The following is a 17,322-nucleotide window of genomic DNA, read 5'->3' on the forward strand; positions in this document are numbered from 1 at the left end:
ATCGTCAAAATGGCTTCAGCTGCTGGTTCAGGCTCAGAGGTAGATTACCTCAAGACCTTGGTATCTCAAGTGGGTTGTTCGCTGTATCAAGACTGAGCCATGAGCTAACTGATATTTGTCTCTCTTTGTCCCTTGTCTCCTTTTGTGATTCCCATCGAACCGAATTGGTATAAACACAGCTTCAAGACAAGATCCACCAACTCGAGAACAAAACCACCTCTACCCTCTCGTCAGCCGTGGACACTGCCAAATCCGCTGTAGGGTTGGGTGGTCCCAAAGATGCCCCTAGGATGGTATTGATCGGTCCTCCCGGTGCTGGTGGGTCATATCTTCCCCTCTATCTCAGCATTCACAGAGCTGACGAGAATCTCTCCTCTCAATTGTTATTCCTACTCTCACTATCCAACTATCCAACCTTCAAATACACTTTCTTTCTCTATCGTCCTAACAATGACTCTTCGCCCACAGGAAAAGGAACCCAGGCTCCCAACATCTCAGGCAAATACTGTATCTGCCACTTGGCCACCGGTGACATGCTCAGATCTCAGGTTGCCAAGCAGACCGAGTTGGGTAAAGCAGCCAAGAAGATCATGGATCAAGGTGGTTTGGTCTCTGACGAAATCATGATTGGGATGATCAAGAAGGAGTTGAGCGAGAATGCCGAGTGTAAGAATGGGTGAGTTGGGTCTACCATGGCTGGTAACGCGAAGGTGCCATGTTGTGAACAGAGAAGAAGAGAATTCAGAGGAGAGATATCATCGATACCATCGTCAAATATCGATACGCATTCCACTTCTCGCGCAACCTACTATGATCAAATTACCGCAACTCTCGCTGACGCTCAAGTTGCTATGTAGATTCATCCTCGACGGGTTCCCCCGAACTGTCCCCCAAGCATCCAAGCTCGACGCCATGCTGAAAGACTCCAAGCAAGCCATCGATCACGCCATTGAACTCAAGATCCCCGACGCTCTGTTGATCTCAAGAATCACAGGTAGATTGGTGCACCCCGCTTCTGGACGAAGTTACCACAAGGAGTGTGAGTGTTGTGTCGGTTGAATTGGATAAGTCAAAGTGGCTGATCCAGGATTGTGCTGTGTCCTTTATTTCTCTCTCTGATGTACCTCTTTACTATATAACGTCTTGTGTTCATATCCCCGTGCACCACTCTCATACCCTATAATTGAATCTTCAATCACATAAATATTCTCGCCCACCCACCCACCCATAGTCAACCCCCCAAAAAGCCAATGACAGACGACCAAACCGGCGAACCTCTTATCCAAAGATCAGACGATAACGTCGAAACTCTCAAAAAGAGATTATCAACCTACCACGCCCAAACTGGACCTGTCGTAGAATACTACAAGGGTACCGGGGTATGGACTCCTGTGGATGCTGCTCAATCACCAAAGTTGGTTTGGGCTTCTATTGGGAAGATCCTGGAGGGGACTAGGGAGGGGAAGATGGTTAGGGAGTAGATGGGGTATAAAAAGATGAGGGATGATCTAGATCTGAAAGACGGAAAGATGCGGAGATAATAGTTGAAATAGTAAAGCAATGCATAAATTCATGATCATCGGACATTGAACATTCAGCATTGATAACTGGACTGACAATACAAAATCACCTAACCGATCTTCATATGTATTCGCATGAGACTGGAAGATCGGATGTGGATCATCGCAGTTTCTGTCGAGCTAATTACGATCGGTTTATATGGATGCACAAGAGAGGTCGTTCACAACACAGTCTGAACAGGGCGCAAGATCTTGTAGGAAGAAGAAAAATGCATTTGCGACTACTCGTACTGTCTGTTCAATCATAATTGCATCCTCAAAACTCTTGTATTTGACTTTTCAACTGACTCGGGTTCGGACACAACAGAATATATCTAGAAGGGGTAGCAGGGTCTTGGGGTAGGATTGGTATTTTAGGGTTGGTCAAGGGATACATCGTATATTGAGGAGGATAGGGATGGGTTATACGTGAAGATTGGTCGATTGAGTTTTGTGATCATATGTTGACTTATTGGGCGATTGAGCACTGGATTAGAATAGGACATAACGTCAATCACTGAGTCTGTACGACATGACGAAATGGTGGGAAATTCACTCACAGTGTAATCAACGGTAGAGTTGGTGTTGAGGATCAAAGCGACAATCAAACCGTAAAGACCCAATACTTCGGCGAAAATGAGGATAAGGATCTATTGTATACGTATAGTACATTAGCAAACATTCGATATTTTGGTCGATCCAGTCTCGGTCACGAGATGGGAGATCGCGATGATCCAGTGAGGTCACTTCATCAACAAGAGCGAATCTCCATCGTCCTTACTCTACAGCCGAACGGTATGTCAATCAGAGCAAATCGCACTTACCATACCAACGAACAATCGGGGTTGTTGGGCAGTACCTCTCACACCGGCATCACCGACAATACCAATGGCGAACCCAGCGGCCAAACCGGCGAGACCGACCGAAAGACCAGCACCGAGTTGGATGAAACCGGTGTACAAAGGCATGGGGGAGGCGACTGATCATTATACCAAACCACAGACAGACCTATCAGCTATCCCCATTCTGTAAAGGGTCATAGCTGAGATGGACTCACGGTTACCGGAGATCAACACAGATACGACGAGACCGTACTACATCATTGCGGATTAGCTCGGGGCCAGATCGTACGGTCCGGTCCACGTGGAGGTGAAAGATCACTTACAATACCAATAATACCAGCCATAACGACGGGAATGGCACATTTCATCATGAGATCGGGTCGGAGGACGGCCATGGCGGAGATACCGACACCTGATTTGGCGGTACCGTATCTATAATGTGAATGATGGATCAGTATTGGTTGATTAATCATTTGGGCGGCAACGAAGAGATCAGATCGGGAAAATGGGAGACAAGTAGGAGAGGTCGAGCTTCTTCTCCTGTATCTCCATTTGATCGTACTTATGATTTGTCATATTGTGTTGATCGTCTTCTATCACCGGGTGATAGATCCAGGCTAATACCAGATGAAAGTGACCTGCCGCCAAGAACAAAGGTACATCTCCCTACACCGTTCCCATTGCTCAGACCATATGATATCAAAACACTCACGCAGCACCGATACAGGTGAATACAATGGCGGAAGTACATCCCATAGCTCCGAAGAAGGGAGCGTAGACTGGACAGAGCTCGGCGACGGTGGACATTTTGATGGATTGATGGGGTTAGGCTAGAGTACAGTTGGAAAGGTCAGCGAGATGGCGATGGGGTGGAGATGCCGTGACAATGCGTGGAAGAGATGGTGGCGGGGTTGGTGATGATTTCCGGAGTAGCTGAATTGCGACCTACCTGAATGAATGCGATGAGCTCAGTGGACGATGGAGGTATCCAAGACGATGAGGTCGAGATGTAGATGCATTGAATGGAACGTGAATGACACCTAAGCTACAACGCCCTAAGCCGATGACATCCAAAAGTGCATCATCCCACTCCTACTCCCACCCAATCGGCATTTCGGAGATATACTTCGATGTGGCACTTGGTCAAGATGGAGGTGGTCCACTCGTCGACTACCATCAAAACACGCTTGAAACACAAAGGTTTGCCTCTCTTTCATATACACGAACAACAATGTCAAGTATCAACAACCATGGACACCTCAACAGCTCGTCTGAAAAGAGCTAGATCCCTGTCCTCCTCTTCGTCGTCTTCCACAACTTCCTCTATAGGCGAACAGTCCTACGCAACCCCGTCACCCCCTCCACCGAAATACCACAAAGGTCCTTCATCGGGTACAAGCTCAAGCTCGAAACCCTTCCTATGCGTCTTACCTCCCACATGCTCTCAACCTGGTACTTTGACTTCATATTCCACTCAAGAAGAATTGGATAGACATCAAGGGACATTCCATAATTGGATATGTCACGTACCTATACGAGATAGGGAGATCACCTCGCCCGAGAGGAATGGAAGTGGAGGGATAGAGTTGCCTGAGGGATTTATTGGTGGACGGATGAGTAAGGGGAAGAGGATGAAGGAGTGTTTGAAGGTGTTCCCTGATAAGAGGCTGTTGGAACTTGTAAGTCTTATCTCTTACTAAGCGATCGAGGGAGATAGAGATAACTTATTCTGATGTTCAAGGTTGATATAGCATCATATCGAAGTACATGATCCGATATCTAGACAGAAGAAAGAGAATGGGAAGAAGATTGTAAGTCTTCACTATATTCAGCTAAGGAAATCATTGGATAGGAATTGAACAGCTAACCTTCTGATTTCCTTCTCAGTTCGAATGTTTTCTTGATTCAGCTCACTGCGGCAAGAAATTCATCAACCCGAAGAAGAGAAGAAGGCATATGATAGACAAGCACAGTGAATAGAATACATCTGATCAAATCATCAAATCACGTTGGCTGATCGACTCGTCGTTTCTTAGAATATCCCCCAGACTACTTCTTCAGCATAACGAACCACGGTGTGAGTGCTGTCTTAACAGGTTGCGCAAACGCAGGGAGCTGAAATCATACTACAGATCAACGCTATTGTTCAGGAAGATGGTCTGGCCATGAGTCTCATCAGACCGCGACGTGATCCGCCTTCCGCATCCACCCATGTGCCATCTGCGATTTATATCCACGAAGCAAGCGACAGGACCGATCAATCAACGTCCATCAATCATGATACTCCACCAAACGACAATGGAGTAGCAAAGAAAATCCCAGAAATTGATATGGATGATCTCACGTCCAAAATGGAAAGTAGTCTGACCTTTGTCCCTAGGGGTGTAAGGAAGGCTGCCAAGGTGAAAGAGAAGGTTGTGGATGTTGAAACGGGTACATAGTACTCTCGTTTTATAGGTATTTGCACCCCTGGCATGATGATTGACGAACTTGCTACGAGTTATGATGATACACATTAAGACATGCATCACAAATGTTGTACGCAATCACTTAAGCTTCGAGCTACTTTTTACTGCCACCTCCCTTTTCAATCCTTTGGCATTACATGACCAAACAACCACAGCATCCTTCCCTTTCCGTCGCCATCCCACCATATCCACCAACAGGCGCAGGTGGATACACCGCCTGCCCCGACACCTGTGGCGTGTACCCTCTCGCAGCCATTGCTTCATGGTATGATCTATCGCTCAGACCTTTCGGGATCCGATAGCAGCATTGTTGGGAGCATGATTGGAGGTTCTTGCATGGGCATGTTGGGGGGGCAGGTACAATTCGGGTCGGAGAAACCGCTACATAGAAAGAACAGCCGTGTTCAGTGGTTCTTCCGCCGAATTGGGAGATGGGGGGAGGGGAGGACTCGCCATATGGAATTTACCGGTGAGGTTAGGTGGACTATCATTTTTGTCCGATTTCTTGTTGTTTTTCCAACTTTGTCGGACTAGATTTGTGAATTGTGAGGAACAAAGCTACAAGCACAGTCAAGTCCCTTGAAACGTCCAAGGACCGAAAGTGTCCGCTCTGCAATCTACATGTCTGTCCATCCATTTTATAGGTGAAGGCTGATGTCGCCTCCGAGGCGAAGTAGCGATATCTCTGATGGGTTCATACAGACCTAGAAGCATAAGAAGCTTGACCTTTATTCGCTTCGATACTCCATACTCAGTGTATACAATAACGACATCTCAGTCTACAACTTAAGTGAGACAGTGCAGTTTGTACATACTATACTATACTTAATCAAACGAAACTCGCTTATCTCCATCAAAACACGAAACACGCCTTTATCTCTTGATCTTGATGGTACTAGCTTTACGCCCTCATTTCTCATTTTCAGATCTTGGCAGTGAGTGACTAACTGTTGACTGTCATTCATCAATCATGGGTGATGGTGATGGCGATAGTGGGGCCGATCTGAACGGATCGAAGTTGATGATAAGTTGATGTTGCTCGGGGAAAGCAGTGTTGAATTTACGCCCAAACTTTGATTGCTGTTCGGTGTCGTGCTGATCCAAACTTCGGTAGGCTAGCGGTATATCATTATCGCGATCAAGGTTTCCAAGTCCAGCGTGTCATTGCTTTTTGCGATGTTATGTTGATTTGGCGGATCAACTTGTGCGAAGACGAATGTAACACGCTAAGGGGTATACATAGATTTGCCGAATTGATTTTTCAAAATGTACGATCAAAGCTCTTCCTAAGTCCCCTCAAACCTCAATAAAATACGGCAAGTGGCATGCCGCGCTATAGTAAAAACCGGAGACGGATATCAATTCTCGATCAGCTAGAAGAATCAATAGTCAAGAATCAAAAGCAAGCATACACTCACTTCGTCTCAGTTCGGTTTGGGCATTCCAAGCGTGATGGTATAATACTTGTACAGCCTAACAAAAGAAAGGAAATGGAGTCACCCTCCCTATCTGTGATCGATTGCCACGACCGCCACCCTTGCTTAGCGTGGGCGCAAGGCATCTTAATTAAACCAAACCATCGCATCAAAAGCAATCAAAGGACGTCCCGTGCGTTCATTTCAAAACGAGTAAGCTAGTGTGATGTAAATGACGATGGATTGTTGTGTGCTCGACAATCTGTATAGGAGGATTGGTGCACCTTGTGTGGATTATCTTGCCTGTAGCTTATGAGACCACATTATCTGACCCGTAGCCGCACCTATACCTGGTGGACGAGCTCAACATGCAACGCAGATGTCAGTTCAAGAAGCATCCTTTGAAAGGTTGTACCGTCGAGAAGGCATTGTGGAGTCATACATACATGGAGATGTTTGCAAGACCAGTCATATGCATCATATCCTCAGGGACATAGTGCAGTTCGCCACCAGTGAGGAGAAAGGGATTCATATCGTCGTGACACACATTCACAAAAACTGACAATAGCGTTGAAGTATGAATGAGATCAAAGTCCATAGTCTCAACAGGGAGGAAGTGGGGATGCAAAACATTGATGAAGAAGAGACCATTAATGCGTGAAAAATCCGGTTTCAACCCAACCCCCTTAAGCGAGCACGGCAACACCCATAGCAAGGCCAATGAAAGCAACGATCCCACCAACGGTGGTTCTGGCAGAAGCACCTGAGTCGGAGTTGCCAGATCCAGCAGCGGAAGCTGAGGCTGAGGCTGAACCTGCTGCTGAGGCAGCTGAAGAAGCGGCAGCTGTGGCCTATACGCAGGGCACATGATTCAATCAGAGAGACAGTTCATTTCTATTGACGAGGGGTTGACTTACACTGGAAGCATGGCTTGAAGCGATGCTGGTGGGGCTCACGAGAGTTCGCGTGGCGGAGACCGAAGCGGAGGTGGAAGAGCCTGAGATCGCAGTTGATCCGGTGGTAGTGGAGTTTCTGCATCCCAGGGGGCCACTGTCAGCATCGAGCGTTCACTTGGACAGATATAATAGGAGGATGAAGAGGATTGAAAACTCACGAAGAATCCGTAGAATTAATACCATTCACTATCTCCTGACATTGTTCTCTAGCTTGATCAAGCGCAAACCCAATCAAGGCTTTATCGTCATCCGAGACACCCTCAGTGTTATCTAGGATACAATTGGCACAAGTCTCGTATGCGTCGAAACCACTTGTCGAGCAGAACTCTAAACACGCATTGGTATTTTCGCTGGCGGTGCCACCTTGGCATTTGTTGGCGAGGTCGAGGGTACTGGCACACACGGAGTTGCAGGCTGCAGGTAGGTCGTCGAAACCTCCTGCTTGTCGTGATGAGAGTCTGACTGGCGTGAAAGCGGCTAACGAAATCACCAGATCAGCAAGCCTGATAGGAAGCGGCAAGATACTTCTTTAAGATGGTTCGATGGGCTTGCGGAACTCACCAGTCGAAAGGGCACCAAGAAGTGGGACCAAGGCAGCAAGTACTGTGAATTTCATTTTGAGGGATTATAGAATGAAGGTATATGTGCTGCGATAATGCTCTCAGTGTCAGCTTTTGTGCATGGAACCGGCACCTTGTTGATCATAGAGGATTGCTTACTGGTCAAGGAAAGTAGCTATATTTGGATAAGTAAAGGTTCAATCGTCAGGTGGGGTCAAGAAGGAGAAAGACTTATGCTTTTTATACATACCCCCATGAGTCTGAGTGAGCAATTGTGCGATCTCACTTTTGTGATACGATGGCTTGGCTGGACGGTTCACGCCCCAGATCTGTGCTTGGTGAACTGTGCGCGCACTGTAACGTTTGATCACTTTCTACATCTCAGGTACAGCGATCAGATCGTCGTCGAGGGGCGTTGACAGCTACGATACTCCGCTTGTGTTAAAATGTATCGCCCGCCTGAGTAACATGCCCCAAATGGATAAGATGTTGTCCCCTACAGCTCTGTGCCCCCGTGCGCCGGTTCTGCACGACGGAGTGCGTGGTAACGGTCGAAATTGCGGCTTTTCGTGTCGGTGTCGGCGTCTCGGGCAGTTCACGTATGCGTTTAGATAACGCCGTGAGGTTCGATACGGACTGAAGACGCCAAAAGATACAGTTTCATCTTCATGAAATTGCCTCCTTGATCAAGCTAGACCCCGCTGTCAATCAGGAAAAACCGAACGTGAAACGGGGTGAAGAGCGTCACGGACAGGTTAGTGGCATGTCAACCACAACAGTGCATACTGTATACATTTGCCCATAAACCTGAAATGTACAGTATCATGGTTCTCACAACATTCGAATATTGCCTTTTTACACGGATTCGGATTGGCTGCCTCGGTGATTTTCCACCCTATCCCGCTCGTGTCAAATCTCAGGTTGCAGCTTTGGGGGCCAGATTGATTCCCATTTTCAGAAGTGTCTTCCCTTTCTATTGATCTGTGACTCAGTTCCTGGTCAACCATTGTACTGATGACTCAAATCGTTCGCCTTCTCAAGTTTGTGTGTCATGAGCTAAATCAAGCAGGACATCATTGTCCTTTCCTTTGATACAATATTAGCTGTGACAGATTTCAAACAGCGATAACAGGATGGGGGTCTGAGTTTCTTTATAGACCGAGTAGTCCTTCGATCCTGTTAACAGGTATCATTCCATATCATTCCTATCTTTGATGCGTGCATAGACCATTCATCATTCAGCTGTCCACATACCCAGTCGAACCTAATTCAGGATGCCAGAAACGGTATTGCAAAGCGACAATCTCCCCACGACATCTACGTCGAGCCCCAGCAACAGGAAGATCTTTCCGATCTTCGATAAGAATAATCGGATCACCAGTTCTGGGTTGATCAGTCGGACGGATGATCTACGCGCCATGGGAGTTTACATCCTTGGGACACAACTGAGTACACGCGTTGACCCATCAGGGAGCAATCAAGATATACGAAGTATCAAACCCACATTTATCCAGCATGTGGGTGACAGTCCGCCCTCTCTCTCGTGGATCGTCTTTCCTCAAATGCCTCAACACTCAGCCGTGGTGGATACATGCGAATGGGAGGGATCAAGCAGTACAACTGTATTGAATATACCTACAGACATCCCAGAACCAACGCAGAGAACTATGAGAGAGTGGCAAAGTGCGCACGGTGGACGAAACACCTTCTTCTGCACTAAGATGCAAGTTTCAAATCTCCGGAATGCTACTTGGCGATCGCCCAAGCCTATCCATCATTATACTGAAACTCCTTCTGAAGTCCAGTCAGTGGATGAAGGAAGTACGAAGTCGGGCGAGCGGCACCGAGTCACCTACGACGAATGTACTTTGCAAAATGTTAATTCCTGGTGTGAATTCGTCCTCAACAGGAATCATCCCATTAGTGGACTGAGCGAAACGGATAGAGCCGGCCTCCTACCCACCAAAGAAGAATTCACTCATATGGTCGAGCTCACTGACCCGTCAGGAGAGCTGGATTAGCCTGCATTGAAATGATGCGGAATACGCTAGCTGTGAACGATTGGGAGGTTTAGATACGTCAGACCTATGAATTGTATCCTCATTCTTGAAGGTATATTACGTTTTGAGAGAGAACATGGTAGATAGCTTTCGAAAGACTTCGCTCTGTCGGTTCTTCAGAGGATGTGGTCCCACGTACTAACAACCGGCAACGTTCCGCACGGAGGATGACAACGTGTGAAACACATGAGAATTGGTAGTCCGTCATGGCTCTGCTGAACGTCAGGTTCATCACTGTTGCGAAACCTGGTGAGCAAGACGACGTGAATTGTATTTACTCAAGCTTACTGCAGTATGTCTAAACGAATCAGGACATGACATACTGTACATGACTGCACATGGCAGTGGAAGAATCCATTTCGAGATGGATTACCATTCCTCCGGCTCGTCTATCCATTCCCCCTTCCTCCTCAACTCCCTCTCCTCCTCCCTTATTTTCCTATACCCACCCCACCTCCCCTCAACACCCTCATGATCATTCCTTTTCACCCCCAATTCTCTCCGCAGTTCTCCTGTACCCTGCTCCCACCTCTTCTCCCAATATACCCCTACAAGGCTCTTCCCCTGTTTACCCTCCCGCAGAGCCCATGGTACCCAGTCCCTCAACCATGTCTCTCGTCTTTTCAAACGGAATGGGCCAAATGTCGACGAAAGCGCTGCGACGGGGAGAGACATGTTGGAGAATTCGAATACTTTTAGTGAGAGTTCGTGCGGCAGGGTTGGTGGGAGTGAAAAGAGGGTGTGGTATAGGTCGTGTGTCTGGCGGTAGCGGAGCATTGTGTAGGCTAATGTTGGGGAGTCTATGTACTGGACCTGCAATGGTAAGTTGATTAGCTGAACCACAGCCGCGTAATATGTAGGCCTATCGATCATACGCCCAAGCGCGAGTGAAGAACTTGGATACTAGTGATATACCTCAAATCGCATTCTCCAGTGTGTGTCCCTTCCATGGAAGGGAGTCTACATGACCTGTAATCCTTGCCTCCAATCACGTCTTCATCATTCCTGACCATCCTCTCTCTTAATATTTGATCATACCTCACTCGAAATGAATCACTCACAGGTGCCCTCGCATCCGGATCCAACTTCCCATCATCCAACCACTCCCAATACTCTCTCCCCAGCGTCCCTCTCTTCAAGTCCCTCAAGCCTACAAGCGTATCAGAAGTAATCACCGGTCGATCCTTCAATATCTGTCTACCTTCAGGATGAAGGGTCATTCGATGGTGCAAGGAGGGTAAGAACGTCGAAGCTGTCGATTCCGATAGGGAAGCGACGAGATCGCCTCGGGAGGTCCATACGCCCATTAGGCCCGATCCGACTGCCAGTAGGGCATTCTGGGAGACGGAGAGGGGGGTGTGGCCTGGGTAGTTTATTGGTCGTTGGGTGGGGGCGAGGAGGCGGAGGGAGGGTTTCATGGTGAGGTGGATTGAGATGCCAAGTGGATTACCGATGAAATGTTGTAAGGCGATGATTGGATTGATGTTCTTTCTTAATAGTTCTGTCGGGAGTGTGTTCTGTGTCTGTGCCTCCATGACATTGAGCGATTAACGGTGAACGATGATGGGATTATGATGAAGATGTAAATGTCATTAGTCTTGTCCAAACCATCACAACATCGTCTTTGGACATTCTTCGAAGGAATCGACAACTTCCGACGGGACGAGTTCACTCACCCCACGTGGTGGTTCTCTTGATAAAACTGACCCATTTCTCTCTGGACGCAGATGCATCCATAACATTAATGTGCATGCTGTCCTGAGGGTTCATGTCCATTTGGACTAGACCATATCCATATTCACGAGTGTACAACAAATCATTCTACCCAAATCCCAAATAAGCGAAAGTCCCTCAGATCCGATAATCTACCATCTACCAAATCACTCATCCTCCTCTTCATCCTCATCCTCACTCTCCACCACCTTCCTCCTCCCACCTCTCCTAGCTTTGGGCGGCGGTGCCTTCTTCGGCTGTGCTTTACCTGCACCTCTCGTAGATCGCTGAGCCGGAACCGGAGCAGGAGTGGCCTCCTCTTCATCCACGTTCTCATCATCCTCATCATCAGGCGTGATTGCTTTCTTACCCCTTCCTGAAGCCTGGGGTCTTTTAGCTGCTCTTCGTTTGGCTGCTTTGGTCTTTCGTAGGACGTCTGCTTCTAATGCTTGATCTTCTAATCCCTTGGCTTGGTGTTCAGTGAGAATCTGCCATGGATGTACGATCAGCACGCTACGTTCTTCTCATTGGACAGCCCTTAAACTCTAACTTACAGCTTCGAACTCCTTCAATTCAGTTTCAGGTTTGTTAGCAGCTTTGTTTGCCCGTGCCTATCGATCGTGGTCAGCTTTCGCCTGATGGAAGAAACAGGGGAGCTAGCTTACCTTAGCGAGGATCTCGGTGAATCGTCTAAACACAGTCTCTTCGTGCAGCTTGTCTTGGTAGAATGGTAATCTATTCCGAATGTAAATAGTCAGCTTCTGTGTCCGTGTGGTGAGACAGTACAAAGAAGCTGTAACTCACCCTTCAATGAGTTTCTTCATCGAACGTTCAGATTTGAAAGGTAACAACGACAGACAGAACGAGATATCTCTCCATTGTCTTTCTTCCGTGGCTAATCTGAATCGTTGACATAGCTTCTCGACGATCGATTCAGCTTGCTTGTCCTACAATATGAGACAAATCAGCGTCAGCTTCCACTCATTCACTTCGGTGAACTAGCGCAAAACCTCCTAGGTCCAGCAGAACCTTGCACAATATTCGCCACTCCAACAAGAGAAACGGAGAAGGAACAAACCAAAACTCACCTTCTCAATAAAAGTGAAAATAAACCTCATAGTCCTCTCAAAAGTGTCCTCATCAACCTTATGAGCCCCCACACTCAAATGACTGATAACATCCTGCAAGTTGTTATACAGTGCGTTGTCCTTGGTCGACAGTTCAGTGAAGAACAATTTCGCCAGATCGGAAATCCTATTATCTTTATCTTCTAAGCATTTGGCCATTTCTCCTAGTTGACCTTTCACCTTGATCATTCCATTCAGAATTAGATGGGTAAGTACCATTAGGGTATTCTTCTTGACTATTGGGTCGGGGTCGGATAGACCCTGGTATAGCCTTTCGGAATTCTATGGGCGAACAGTATATTGAATCAGTATTTGACGATAGTAGGATTTTCACGGTTGTGAGGATGAAGTAGACAACCAAGGACAGTCGTTGAATTATGAACGGCAAACTCACATCATCTATCATACTTCCCCAGCAGACCGCAATATCACCCAAAGCAATGACGATATTACTCCTAACCACCGGATCTCTACTAGTCTCCAGTATCTTGAAGAGGAGCAGCAAGTGAGATTCGCAGAATTGCGCAGAAACACACATGAGCTTGGTGAGTGACAGAGTGGCAGCTTGCCGGAGGGAGGGGTTCTAGGTGGTCAAAACGAGACATCAGCTTGTCATTCTCACCTCGCATGCAGGAGTTGAAAGACGAGAACATTCCGAATGTGCACCACAACAAGCGCAGAAACCCACCTTGTACCTCTTGGGACTCGCACAGATTCCAGCAATCATAGGTCCATACACAGCTAGCAAGCTCTTATCGCCGAATAACAGCTCCCTCTCCCTGATCCCAGAAATCAGTTCACCAATATCATCCTCGGCATTTCCAGCTACGGCATCGAGATCGTTTGAATCTTTTTCGGCAGCTTTGGCGGCGGCTTTCTCTGCAATGATCAAAGAAAGAGAATTAGCATCTCGCGATGACACCTTGAGCATGATCTGTCGTTTTTCTTCTTCACATCTGAGATCGCGTATAGAGCATTGCTCTGATTGTCGTAAAGTGGAAGATCGTAAGTCAGACTCACGCTTAGCAGTCTCATCCTTCCTCCTCTTAAACTCCCTCTCCACCAATTCAAGGTAAACGATATGTTTGATAGCCACATGTCCAACGACAAATACCAATTGAGCCAACTTGAACGACCCGATCTGATCTTTCGTTCCTCTTTCCTGCTCTTGCTGAGACGAAGGTGGGGGTGTAGCTTCGTTGTGAGCTTCCTGTGTAGCTTCGCCATCCACTTGCATGTCTTCTTGAGCGTTTTCACCGGTACTCTCATTGTTCTCCTGGGATGGTGAAGTACCATCCTGGCCCGAAGAGGGTTTCTCGAATACTTTGACAGTCAGATCTTTTATGAGTTCCGAACACAGCGCATCAGGCTGTTCACCCAATAAATAAATCGTGTTGATAGCTTGTTCGGCCATACTGAACCACTGGGGCGATTTAGGTGAATGTTCAATTATCTCTTGTAATTTGACGAAGATGGGGTTATCCATTGGTAATCTCATGGTTTTATCGCTCAATGAACCTGTATCCAAAGTAAAACATATGAGCTGAGAGAGCCCTTGGTGGTTGATACGACAATCGAGAGATGGATGTAGGAAGTCATGCTTACCTTTGACTTTCTTGGCTGATCCACCTAACCTCTGCAAGGCTATACAAGTGTATCTGGCCAGGACGAGATCATGCTAAATCAAGTAACAGCACAATCAAGTAACAGCACAATCAGCTATCGAAATATTTCGGGTCCCTGTGAGAAAGTCTAGCTTACCATCCCCAGATGTCCCAAACCAATCTTCAACAACGCCTCGACCCGTTCAGTGACCACCTCTCTTCTTGCTAGAGCTAACATCCCAAGAATGATGATCGAACCTTGACGCTGAGCTTTGGGGATCTCCTGGTCGGTACCTGGTCAGGCAACAAACAGTGCACTTTAGCATAAAAAATAAATCCTAACGATTTGACTTGGAAAGCCCAGAAGGTCTGGATGGGGGAAACTCACTATACACCTGCCATAGCTTATTCACCACATCATTATGCACCCCTCCCTCAGCCATCATAGTGCGCATCAACTCCTCCAACGAAGTCAGCTCAGCGAGGGTCGCACCGTACGTTCGTCTGCAGAAATAGACACCATCAGCTTAATCCCTTCCCATCCGAAACTGAGCATTCAAGGAGAAAAGCAAACTCACTCAATCATATTCTTCGCAATCCTACTGACCTGCTGTTTGGGTGTCAGATCAGGCACAACATCAAAATACAAACTCCTATAACAATCTATCAAATTCGCTCTTATCCCTTTGGTATTCCCTTCTACCGCCCCACCAGCATTGGTACCATCTTCATTGGTAGTAGTTGGCGCAGGAACAGTCGAATTGTTGTCCTTGGTCCAGATGAGATGTAACATAGTTTTGATCCCGACTTCATAAGACTGAAGATCGTATTCATATGCCACTCTGAAAAACCGCATCGCTTCGAGTACCTCCGTTTTGGTGGTGGATACCAATAACTGAGACAGGGTCGGAATAGCCCCTTCTAACTGGTTGATGAATTTCAAAGCGTCTGAATAATATTTCTTGGTAAGACGTAATTTGTGGATCAGTTCAGGATCCAAAGTGGATTGTTCAGCTTGGATACCGGTGATGTCCAATTGTGATTGTCTTGGTTTTTTGCTCTTGCGTTCTTGCTTCACTGCTCGAGGCGTACCTTCCCCATCGCCATCTACGTCTTCTTCCACTTCTTCTGCCTCTTCCTCTTCCTGCTCGTCATCTTTGTGTTGCGATTCATCTTGATCCTCCCCATCGACCATGCCTACATCCCGCTTGGCCTTCTCCAACTCGACAGCATCGACTTTATCCAACTCCGCGGCGATCTTGTCGTATCGGTCTTGCCATTCTCCGAGGTTCAGCGTACCACCATGCAGAGCACCGAAAGGATGGGTCTCGAGGAGTTTGCAGAGAAGCTGAATGGCGTATCGTCGAGCGGAGGAAGTCTTGTCTTCAAGGGTACGGATGGTGAGCTCGGTGATTTGGTGGCGCTGTTTAGGGAATTTGGCGGGGAGGCTGAAAGTTTAAACGGATTAGTGAAAGTAGAGGTGAAATTGAGATATCATGATTTGATGCGAGAGAGGGGATTCGTCAAAAGTAAACACTCACTCGCATAGCTTGATGATTGTCGTCAAGACCTTGCATCTGACCCAACTGTTCAGATCTAAGAACCTTTCCATGAGCAGTTCGAAGTATCTCTTGATCTGCTTCGCTTTCTGTTCTTCATCCCCTTCGTCCGATAATGATAGGTCTCTAATGAGAATACCAATGATCTCTACTATGGCCATTCGCATGGGATGCGCCTGCGTGAAAAAGATATCAGTACACGTCTACATTACTGGAAGAATCCCTGATCACACTATCGAAGAGGCGGATAAGGAAAAAGGGGAGAATTATTCGAGTGTTGAAGACCCGAAGGCAGGGGAAGGATGACAAAGAACTTGTATTCTGTGTTGAATAACCAAAACGAAAACATCACTCACATCACTATCCAAATGTCCCAACAACAACGCCATCTGCTTAGCCACCACCCTCGGCGAAAGTTCCGCCAACTTAATCAAGAATCTACTAAAACTCCTCGGACCCTTCACATCATTATGCGCAAAAGTCTTTGTCGACACGTCCCGTAACACTTCCTCGGAGAGTTGCGTAAAATCAAATTCTTTCTCAAGGATCGACAAGAGTTCAGCCATAGGTTCAGAGAAATGTTCGAAATACGTTAAATTCTGTATAATCGATGTCTGCGCTCCGAACGAATGACCATGGAATTTAACCGATAGGCAAATAATCTTGTATATCCCCAGCTTGATCTCTTGATTCTTGAGGTATAATTCGTTCTCTGCTAGTTGGTATGATGGTTTGGAGAAGCATGAGATGAATGATTCCTTCTCTGAACTTGTGCGCCATATCCTTCCTGAGGGGATTCGCAGTACCCTATGAATCGTCGATAGAACAAAAGGGATTTGTTCGACCCATGCGAATCCTGTTGAAGAAGAACTTTTCGCTGTGGTCTTCTTCTTCCCCTTTCCTGTCGTTGTGGTTGTTGACCCATCAGAAGATTTACCTGCCCCCCTTTCGGCGGAGATGATAAACCACTGTAAGAGGAATGCCCACATTTCTAAAGGCTGTTTATGTACCATCGGAGCATCTATATCGTCCGTCTGGAATCCTTGCAATCCCACCAGCCCAATCACTGCATTCGAGTGGTTGCTCAGACTGGATAATATCACATCTAAAAGTTTGGTAAGGATTGGTCCTGTTATATTTGGTGAGTCGGAGTATTTGAGGATGGATTGGAATACGTCGAATGTGGATGGCTGGGAATGTACGATCGATTCTGGGTCATGTACTATCGATTCGATTGCTGAGGAGAGGGATTCGTCGATGGTCGATGTGCGCTGGGAGGGGATGTCGATCTCCGCGGGGATGTGGTACAGTGAGAGGTCGGAGAGGGATAGGAGGGATTCTTGGAGGTTGAATTCTTCCGACATGGTGATGATGCTCCCCTTGGGACGAGGTTGGCCAGGCGATAGAGCTGAGATGTAATTGCGAAAAGGTCGAGATCAGCCCTTGACGGGAGACACTT

The 17,322-nt window shown here is 47.0% G+C and overlaps 7 protein-coding genes across 7 annotated transcripts; 3 read left to right on the plus strand and 4 right to left on the minus strand.

Moving 5' to 3' along the window:
* Window positions 1-9: 9 nt before the first annotated feature.
* I302_103584 (adenylate kinase) lies at window positions 10-1,481 on the plus strand (the record flags this gene model as incomplete). Its single annotated transcript, XM_065869696.1, has 5 exons — window positions 10-69; window positions 180-318; window positions 469-676; window positions 858-1,037; window positions 1,232-1,481. The coding sequence occupies 5 exons, from the start codon at window positions 10-12 to the stop codon at window positions 1,479-1,481; spliced, it is 837 nt and encodes a 278-aa protein (XP_065725768.1).
* A 547-nt stretch (window positions 1,482-2,028) lies between these two features.
* On the minus strand, window positions 2,029-3,208 carry I302_103585 (V-type proton ATPase proteolipid subunit; the record flags this gene model as incomplete). The annotated part of the gene is made up of 6 exons (XM_019188952.1): window positions 2,029-2,046; window positions 2,120-2,209; window positions 2,384-2,538; window positions 2,617-2,653; window positions 2,725-2,833; window positions 3,114-3,208. 6 exons carry the CDS (start codon window positions 3,206-3,208, stop codon window positions 2,029-2,031), a joined length of 504 nt encoding a protein of 167 aa, XP_019048514.1.
* Window positions 3,209-3,651: 443 nt separating this feature from the next.
* I302_103586 (uncharacterized protein) lies at window positions 3,652-4,842 on the plus strand (the record flags this gene model as incomplete). The annotated part of the gene is made up of 5 exons (XM_019188953.1): window positions 3,652-4,080; window positions 4,153-4,212; window positions 4,289-4,373; window positions 4,438-4,478; window positions 4,534-4,842. The coding sequence occupies 5 exons, from the start codon at window positions 3,652-3,654 to the stop codon at window positions 4,840-4,842; spliced, it is 924 nt and encodes a 307-aa protein (XP_019048515.1).
* Window positions 4,843-6,970: 2,128 nt separating this feature from the next.
* Window positions 6,971-7,856, minus strand: I302_103587 (uncharacterized protein; the record flags this gene model as incomplete). The annotated part of the gene is made up of 4 exons (XM_019188954.1): window positions 6,971-7,135; window positions 7,202-7,316; window positions 7,399-7,717; window positions 7,802-7,856. The coding sequence occupies 4 exons, from the start codon at window positions 7,854-7,856 to the stop codon at window positions 6,971-6,973; spliced, it is 654 nt and encodes a 217-aa protein (XP_019048516.1).
* Window positions 7,857-9,074: 1,218 nt separating this feature from the next.
* On the plus strand, window positions 9,075-9,821 carry I302_103588 (uncharacterized protein; the record flags this gene model as incomplete). The annotated part of the gene is made up of 1 exon (XM_019188955.1): window positions 9,075-9,821. One exon carries the CDS (start codon window positions 9,075-9,077, stop codon window positions 9,819-9,821), a length of 747 nt encoding a protein of 248 aa, XP_019048517.1.
* Window positions 9,822-10,229: 408 nt separating this feature from the next.
* I302_103589 (ubiquinone biosynthesis protein COQ4, mitochondrial) lies at window positions 10,230-11,278 on the minus strand (the record flags this gene model as incomplete). Its single annotated transcript, XM_019188956.1, has 2 exons — window positions 10,230-10,673; window positions 10,922-11,278. 2 exons carry the CDS (start codon window positions 11,276-11,278, stop codon window positions 10,230-10,232), a joined length of 801 nt encoding a protein of 266 aa, XP_019048518.1.
* A 462-nt stretch (window positions 11,279-11,740) lies between these two features.
* Window positions 11,741-17,227, minus strand: I302_103590 (uncharacterized protein; the record flags this gene model as incomplete). Its single annotated transcript, XM_019188957.1, has 14 exons — window positions 11,741-12,061; window positions 12,128-12,184; window positions 12,239-12,308; window positions 12,378-12,520; window positions 12,662-12,982; window positions 13,095-13,283; window positions 13,389-13,579; window positions 13,721-14,218; window positions 14,306-14,378; window positions 14,462-14,598; window positions 14,693-14,808; window positions 14,883-15,752; window positions 15,846-16,039; window positions 16,220-17,227. The coding sequence occupies 14 exons, from the start codon at window positions 17,225-17,227 to the stop codon at window positions 11,741-11,743; spliced, it is 4,188 nt and encodes a 1,395-aa protein (XP_019048519.1).
* Window positions 17,228-17,322: the final 95 nt, after the last annotated feature.

Source organism: Kwoniella bestiolae, chromosome 2 (assembly GCF_000512585.2).
Source record: "Kwoniella bestiolae CBS 10118 chromosome 2, complete sequence".
Taxonomy (NCBI): domain Eukaryota; kingdom Fungi; phylum Basidiomycota; class Tremellomycetes; order Tremellales; family Cryptococcaceae; genus Kwoniella; species Kwoniella bestiolae.